The sequence below is a fragment of the Orbicella faveolata genome, unplaced genomic scaffold, assembly GCF_042242905.1.
Source record: "Orbicella faveolata isolate gen_17 unplaced genomic scaffold, um_ofav_v1 contig_34, whole genome shotgun sequence".
Taxonomy (NCBI): domain Eukaryota; kingdom Metazoa; phylum Cnidaria; class Anthozoa; order Scleractinia; family Merulinidae; genus Orbicella; species Orbicella faveolata.
In genome coordinates, this window is record NW_028301563.1 from 16540001 (window position 1) to 16548227 (window position 8227).

At 39.5% G+C, this 8227-nt stretch overlaps 1 protein-coding gene across 3 annotated transcripts in view; it reads right to left on the reverse strand.

Annotated features, from left to right (window-relative positions):
* LOC110041590 (uncharacterized) overlaps positions 1 to 5604 on the reverse strand; it is a 27275-nt gene extending 21671 nt beyond the window's left edge. For 2 of the 3 annotated variants that reach the window (XM_089270482.1, XM_089299095.1), the window contains exons 1-3: positions 5152 to 5604; positions 2979 to 3128; positions 1657 to 1809 (exon numbers count right to left, since the gene is read on the reverse strand). In XM_089270482.1, coding sequence (XP_089126608.1) covers positions 1657 to 1809; positions 2979 to 3128; positions 5152 to 5257 — 409 coding nt within the window. In that variant the 5' untranslated portion in view covers positions 5258 to 5604. Of the gene's footprint in view, positions 1 to 1656; positions 1810 to 2978; positions 3157 to 5151 lie in introns of those variants that run through there. The other variant, XM_089270483.1, reaches the window with a different exon arrangement.
* Between the last annotated feature and the right edge of the window lie 2623 nt (positions 5605 to 8227).

Genomic DNA, 8227 nt, shown 5'->3' on the forward strand with positions numbered 1-8227 from the left:
CTCATTGTTGTTCTAAGGCTATTCCATCATAGGCAGTCAGTTATTATGCTCGTAAATATTAACAGCTTACAACTTCAGGTTGTTCTTACTACAAGGTGTTACACAATAAAATAGATAGACAGGTGGTTACCATGGTAATTGGACTTTCACTTGACTACTAACTGTTGGCTTTTTATGGTTGTGAATATCGGCAAATTCTCCCCTCACATTACGCATCGCAAAATATGGATGAAGAAAAGTCAAAGTTGTTTATTGTAAAAATCATTCAAAGTTATACACAGCTGACGAAGAAGTAGCCTTAAAGTAAATCGCCCTCGTCATTCTCGATAACAATTCGACGCTTCTTTTCATTCTGGGCAATATTGCGCTGAAAACTGGAAATTGTTGCTGGTTCGTACTCTTCTCCATTTTACCTGCGTGTGTTCAGAAAAAAATATTGGACAAAAGATGGTCAAGCTCCGTCGCGGGTAGGTTTTCAATCCTTTCATTTGTAATACCTTTACTTTTCAGGCAGTGGAGATGAAGAGTGTTCATATCAGTGGCCGTCTTCTTATTTGTGTTTGCACTTTTTCGTTTGTTTATAAAATCGTCAATGGCCTCCTGACTTCCGCCGATGCCTGTTTCAGTTTCTACATCAGACGTTTCCAGATCTCGAGAACAATAAAATTCGCTTGGTGAATATTCGTCTTCCTCGTCCATGTTGTAAGCTCTGTAGAATATCAATCTTTTAGGTAGTTTCTTTGCGAAGAATGAGAGTATTTACACGTTTTCTTTTGGTAGTTTTAGTAGCAAATCTTGAATTTGCCGACTTTCGAAAACAAAAAAATACACAGCCTATGACCGTTCCCGTGGAAACGGTCCGTATGGCGAAATCTCGACCAAGATAGATCCAATCAGAACGCTCAGATTTACCTCAAGACTATCTTGCCATATAATAACGCTGTATATTTGCGAAAATATTTGATGGACTATAACAGGTGATAGTTGATGAGGCCTTCGGCCTCATCAACTATCAAAAGTCGAGAGCAAATAATGTAATTATTTTAGTAGAATTCATACTACAATTTACTTCGAATAACGGTTTCCAATTGTTTCATTAACCTTTGCGCCTTAAAAAGATCGCTGGGATTGAAATGTCATTTAAAATTGAAGTTGTGTGCGCACGCACCAGTTTTTTTTTTCAAAAGTCAAGAAACCGTTTATGTCCTTCGTTTAGTCTTCTCAGGAATTTAATTATCCATTTGCATCAAACTTTTCCTCCAAAACTTTGGAAAAACGAAAAAGACCCCCAGCCACTGCACACTAATGGTTGATGGTGTGCAAGGGCTCAGCCAATCGGATTACAGCGTTTGCATTAGTATACTAGTAGAATTCTAATAGAAGGCTACAGTAATATTATTATATTATCATTATCAGTAAACTACTTTAATTTTGACTCAGGTTTCATTTAATTCAGTTGATACAGAGATTGAAATATAAAATTACATAATTATTTATTGTTTTGTCGCGTCAATAATAGCTAAAGGAATATTTCACTAACTTCTTTACTTGAACCGTTGCACGCTCTCCGCGCGCGGAGAAAACATACCAAGGCCTTCATAGCCTTATCCTAGAACACAGCAGAAACATTCAGCAGAAAAGAACAAAGATACATACTCATCCACGAAGGAATGTGATAGGGTATAATACGACTGGTCCACAGCCTCTTGCGCGTTCTTAGACCATTTCTTGAGTTCGCGCCATGTCTTATGTCTTCCTCCAATTCAGGATCAAGCACAATGTCGCCTTCAAAAAACTTCGAAATGTTTGCTAGCAGAGAAAACGAAGTATACAGAAAAATTAATAACCAAAGAAACAGCAAAAAGCCAATGGAACATTTGTAGTTATACCTGCTTCGAAATTTAATTAGCTGTGTCAATTAGTTGGAGACTCCAAAAATCGCGATAATAATAAAGACTACATTAATCTGGGGAGGGGGGCGGGGGGGGGGGTTATCCGATAAAGATTGGGTGGGGATATGCAGCCCGCTTCCTAAAACCTTTACCCTATTTATGACCAAAATCTGCGATTTGCCCTACCCTATTTATGGCTTGACCAAAAATTCGAGACCCCATTTATGACCTGTCCGAAATCAGTAGCCTGTTTCAGACCTAACTTATACTTAGTTTCCTAGTTCAGACCGATGTTAAAGGCATCGTGATCATGAAGGGCTTTTTTATCGGTCTTATCGATAATTATGAAACAGTAGTTTCTAAAAAACGTACCTAATTCAAGACTACAGTGCAAAAAGCATACCCTGTTTTGACCAAACTGGCTCAAACCGATATCCTAATTATGACCAAAACAGCTTAAAAACCATATCCTTTTGGGCTGCACATACCTACAAAGCCCATATAAGGGAGAGCCCACCCCCCCACCCCCCCGGGACATAAATACTGCTACAAGAAAAACATTTGCCCTCCAGTAGCAGTCGTGCTGGCTTGGAAACCCACGGGACTAATAACTACCTGATGTACATGTAATTTATCCTTTACCCTCAAAATGGTTTTCAACTGCTGGCTGGCTGTGAAAAACTATCTTCGATTGTTTTTCCCAAGAGAACAATAGATAGGTAAGGCGTTCTGGCCCTCCTGTCACGCCCTTTGATGGTTTTTGCAAGTGCAAACTTTTAAAATTATAAATTATGTGTCTGCGGCCTGGGTAATTTTGACAGGATGTTTATTGGGAGTAGAACTACGGACATGAATTTATTAGCATGTAGCAAAGATATTTGAAGAATGCTCATTTGTTGGTTACTTAGTGGACACGAAATTATAATTTTCTCTGGTCATGATTAATTTTGATAAACTGGCTCGTTGTACATTTGCGCTGATCGGCAAAACTGAAAAAAAATGTTCTGGATTGCAAATTTCATTTGCTGCCCTTGGGGTTGCAATGTATATTCAAAGTTGTCTCTCATTTAGCTGAAGCTTCCTTACCTTCGTTTGCTTCCTGTATTCTATCAAAGGCGTTAACACCCAGGCTGTTGTTCCTGTTATCACCCAGGCTGCTGTTCTGAGCTGTTTGTCTTTTCTTTCTTAGATGCGCCATGTTGACTGCCAAGATGCGGCCATGAACATTGTCGTACTCTAGAATCAATGTTATCAATGTTATCATTTTTCTGTTGTTGTTTGCAGAGTCTGCATGTTAATTTCTTATACATGTGCATTCTTCATTAGGTTCCAATCTTTCACCGTACATTCAATTGCGCTTTTTTTTTTTTTTTTTTTTTTTCAGTTTGGCTAAACAGTGACTTCTGAGGATGTATGTAAGACTGTTCACGGCCTCATACGTGAAAGAAAAAGCGAGCGAAGCGAGCGCGAATTACGCGGGGGTGGGGGGGGGGGGGTACGCAGTCAAGTCTTTCGTTTTGCGCTGGCGTCTAGTTCTCTCACGATTCTCTCCGCGCATTCAACGATCGAATAAAAATCGAGAAAATAGAGGGCTGTGAATAATCTCGATGTGTGTTGACGCATGACTAAACGTTAATCTTTAAAATTTTACAAAGTGCGTTGTTTTTTTCATGTTTGTCACCGGCCGCAGTGTGTTTTTTTTATTCATACTGAAGTTGAAGGGACCAAAGGATAACAGTGTTTGTGATTAAGTTCAACTATTTTAACATCTGTTTACAGGCCAATTGTCCTCTTGCAATCTGTTTGTTACGAGAGAAATCATCAGTTTTTTTTAAGCTCGGGGAACATCAGTAAAAATATTTGTGTGTGTGTGTGTGTGCTCTGGCTAACGTAATTGAGGGATTTTAACTTGGATATTGCATCTTGAGCTGGCTCTTGGCCCCAACATAGAAAAATGCTGATGAAAAACCACTAGTGTAAAATATTAATTATCAATTCCCTCCTGGGTTAAGGTAATTGAGCTAGGTTAATAAGTATGTTTAAACATGGCTTGAAAACATACTCTGAAAAGGAGAAAGTCAAACAAGCTTTCACAGTTATTGTAGTTATGGTCTTCAAAATACCGACCCTGTGCTCTTGAGAGCAGGATTATTGAACGTTATTGATAGCTTTCTGTTCAATATTTGTCGTTGTGAGTTTAACCTTTCAATTGGTTTTGTCCGATCTGATAAGTGTGGGAAAAGAGGGTCGTTTGCAACTTTCTAACAACATTGTAACAGGATAGTAAAGGAGCCAGGAAGCGAATGGACTGCATGTGAAGCAAGCAAGGCTGTTACTCTGTTATTTATAATTCCAATAATGAAATCAAAGATAGTAAATCCAACTTTGAATATTTTGAATATTTCGGTGTTGATCTTATCCTTAAGTTGCCATCTAAATCGCTGCTGGGGTGTTCTAATATTAGAATTCTTTCTTTAAAAAAATGTAAATACAGAAGAGCGACAGAGTCGAGTGTCCACATATTATATGAATCCTAGTTTCTCTTGGACCACGTGAACTCTCCGTAACATAAGGGTATTCTTTTTGTGGAGATGGCGTAACGCGTGTTTCGACTGTAAAATCTTTCGGCACCTTGTCAATGAAAACGGCCAAGCGATCGTTCGCCATAACTCGGACCACTTTAAGTTTTCAGTCAAAGTTTTGTAATCCCTTGACATCTTTTCAGTGATATATTTATACTAAAAACGGCCAAGACAAGTTTTGCCGAAAATTGAGTCAATTTCCGGAACTTGAACTCTCTACTGAGCTGATCCGGCCAAAATATAAACAGAGCAGTAAGTCTCCGACCCCTGGGTGGAAAAGTCCAGTTTTGTGGTAGCATGCGAACAGAGACCTAACCTCTGACAAAATCTTTTGCACCGAATTTCTTGATCAAAACTAACTCGATCACCGAACGAAAGGACTTGTTGCTTTGTTGAACTCTCTTTCTTTGCTGTCAACTATTTCTGACCTTGTGCAAACACTTCGTGTCTGGTTAGCTGTTACCATGTTGTCAAAAGCATCTAAGAACTAAACCATCCTTTTCATAAAGGACTGGTTATACTTTATAATTATAATGAACTTACTAACATTTAAATAGATCTAGAAGAGCGCCAGGCCTATTTTGTCCCGGTAGCAAGAGCGTTTCTTAAGTGCCCCCGTGACTAAGCTCAGAAAGACTAAGTTGGTGTACACCCATAACAATTTGGATTATACTTGCCTGCATTCTCAACCGAAGACGCATGCCATTCAGCGACAGGCTTTGTGCAGCATAGAAGTAAATGAGAACCAAAGATTACAAGGAAACAAAGGAGACTAGTCGCCATGATTTCTTGAAAGCAAAATGAGGTTCCCTTCTACGTGCCTGCAAATTTATGCCCACCGTAAATTCAATTCTCCTATTTCATGGAAATCGTATGCAAACTGTACATCAGCCCCCATTCGCCACCTACGCAGACATTCTTTTGTCTTGTCACGGTCTTCCGTGACGTGCGAAAAACAAAGCCTTAGAGCAGCGTATTTGTACATCGGAGACGTTGACAAGCCTATTAGCAGTAGAGATTAATGGATACATTTTCCGGAGCAGATGTTTGGGGGTAAGTTATCCCACGAACGTTCCTCGCAGAAGAAAACAAAAGAAAGAAAGAAAGAAAGAAAGAAAGAAAGGAAGAAAAAAAAAAAGAAACTATCAGCTGTCAGTACTTTTAATGGGTAGATAGATATCGAAGTAAGCGGTGCTTAATTAAGGCTGCCTGGCATCTTCGTTTTGTTAAAGGACCTTAAAACTGTTTTGATTTGTTTTGTTTTCTTTTCTTTTCTTTTCTTTTTTTCTTTTTAACGATCAAACAACAAACGCATTTGTGCGAAGAGCATCACTTACTAATAACCTTTCATTTGTAAAGGTCAGTGCGTTACGCCAAATATGCTGCCTAACACTGGATTGCGGACAAGCCATTTAGCGCGCGTGTTCTTACAAATAAGCTGAGGTGTATGACTGCTACAATGCGAGACAAACATCCAAGGGACTAAATAAACTGCGAAGCCGTGAAAGAAGATCCTGCTTGATTGACCGTTGGATTTCATCAGCCAAACTTGAAAAGTAAAACGATGAGAAGTCAAGGACTACTGCAACGGCTGACAAAATGTGGTATATTTATAACAATATTTTTGTTGGCCAGACCAGCCTTCTTCAGGGTTAGATGTTACTAAATATAAAAATGAAATTACAATATTATATAGCGGTGGATGTCGTAACACATATTTCGAGACCAAAAGGAATGGCGGAAATGACGAACAAAACAAACTAAATAAAGTTAGGAAAAAAACGGGTCTACGTAGGCTACAAGCTTTACGATTCATCACGTCTATTCATATCGTGGGGTTCCAACGTCCCGGTTAAATCTATTAATCAAAGGTTCCCTGAGCCAGCTCATGAATGAGTAGGCCAATTTCAAGTTGACTTTTGCCTCTGTGGCAAAAATGGTATTTCTAACGATTGAGCCTGCGAATTACACAGAAATAAATATTTTGTCGGCACGTGATATCTAACTTCCTGAACGTGATATCTAAACCTGAACCTCGATAACTCTCTTGTGCGTTCTCCCTCCAAATACCCGAACAACCTAGGAAATTGACGAGGGAACTTATGGGGGAACTAAACATGGAAATCACGGGGCACATCACAAGGGAACTCAGAAGAAAACTCACGGGCAACTTAGGAGGAGCAAGGGAACTGACTAGGAAACTTACCCATGAGGGAACTCAAGAGGGAAACCACGAGGAAACTCAAAGGAGAGCTCGCGAGGAAATTCCCGAACAACCTAGGGAGCTCACGAAGGAACTCAGGAAAGAACTGCCGAACACCCAAGAGAACATATGAAGGAATTCAAGAGTCGGCTCGTAAGGGAACTCACAAGGAACTCACTCGGAAACTTATCAGAGAATGTGGAATGTACGAGTTAACTTACTAGGAAAGTAACAGGAAAACTCACGAGAGAACTTACGAGAGAGCCGCCTTATGAAGGAATTCACGAATAAACTCACATTGTAACTCACCAGGGACGCACCAGGAAGGTAAAGGGGAGCTCAAGTGAAGTGAAACAATGGAAACTTGGATTGAAAAAGAAACTGACTGTAAAACGACTCGTCTAGTTATTCGGGTCTTTTTCTAAGGTAGTTACTGCAAAATCATTGCTTCATTGTCCATATATTGTCTTGGCTAACCTTCCTGGAATGATGCAAAGACTCAAAAGAGCCAGGGAGGTCGATTCTAAAAGAACATTCACAGGCGGAAAGGGTTGAGTAGACCCTCTACGGTATCCGCGCACGGGATAAACGGTTGTGACAACATTTCTTTAATACTCACCATGGCTTAATATGTCTAAAACCAACACGTTTTGGCGCTCAGAGGTGATCAGCATTTATTCGTTGCCTTTAGTTTTAATTAAGGCTCGAAAATTGAAAATTTGATTACTTTTTAATATTATGGGTGACAAATTACCCTTACAATCGTGGGATTTAGAATTGTTTATTATGTCGAGAATTTTCGCGTCGAACGATGCCACGGCCGTAGACAAATATTTAAGCAAACGAATGGTTTACTGTGTTTTATTTTAGCCCATCAAACAAAGCTGACATTTTGGGGCTGATATTTTATAATTCTGAGGGATAACACAATTATTTTCGTTTTAAAAGATATGTTTTCCATTTGAAATGCAAAGTTTTGCAACAACAAAAAAAAAACAACTGAAACATAAAAGAATGGTTCCATTATTTAGTGTGTCCACGCCAAGTCTTTTTTATTGACACTTTTTGATTCACTGGTTAAGAAACGTGTAAACGCATTCCGTACCAAATGAGTGGCGTATCTTCTAGGTTGTAATCCATATTCATGGAATTTGTAGATTTTGCTTGAAAAAACGCTGCTAGTGGATGTGTGGAGACGTGTTGCCCAGCTGAAGGCAACTTTGTACCCTTGAAGGAAGAACCATGCACCGTTAATGCAACGACGAAATTCATTGAGCTTTTGCAACAAAGTGTGAGCACTGCTTTACTTGAATTTGTTCCGAAAAGTTAAAGAATCAATGGCGGAAGCCCTGGAGGAATGCATCGGGGGTGGATAAATGCGTTCATTCACTCTCTTTTCGGAAAGAGGTGATATCAAAATTTGAATAAATCCTCTATTAGCCCCCGCCCTCCCTCCCCAATAAGTCCCCCTTCTTCCACAAAAAAAGTTTTTAAGCCCTCCTCTTTCTTTCAAGTCTCCCCTCCCCTACCCCTTATAACACACAATCAAG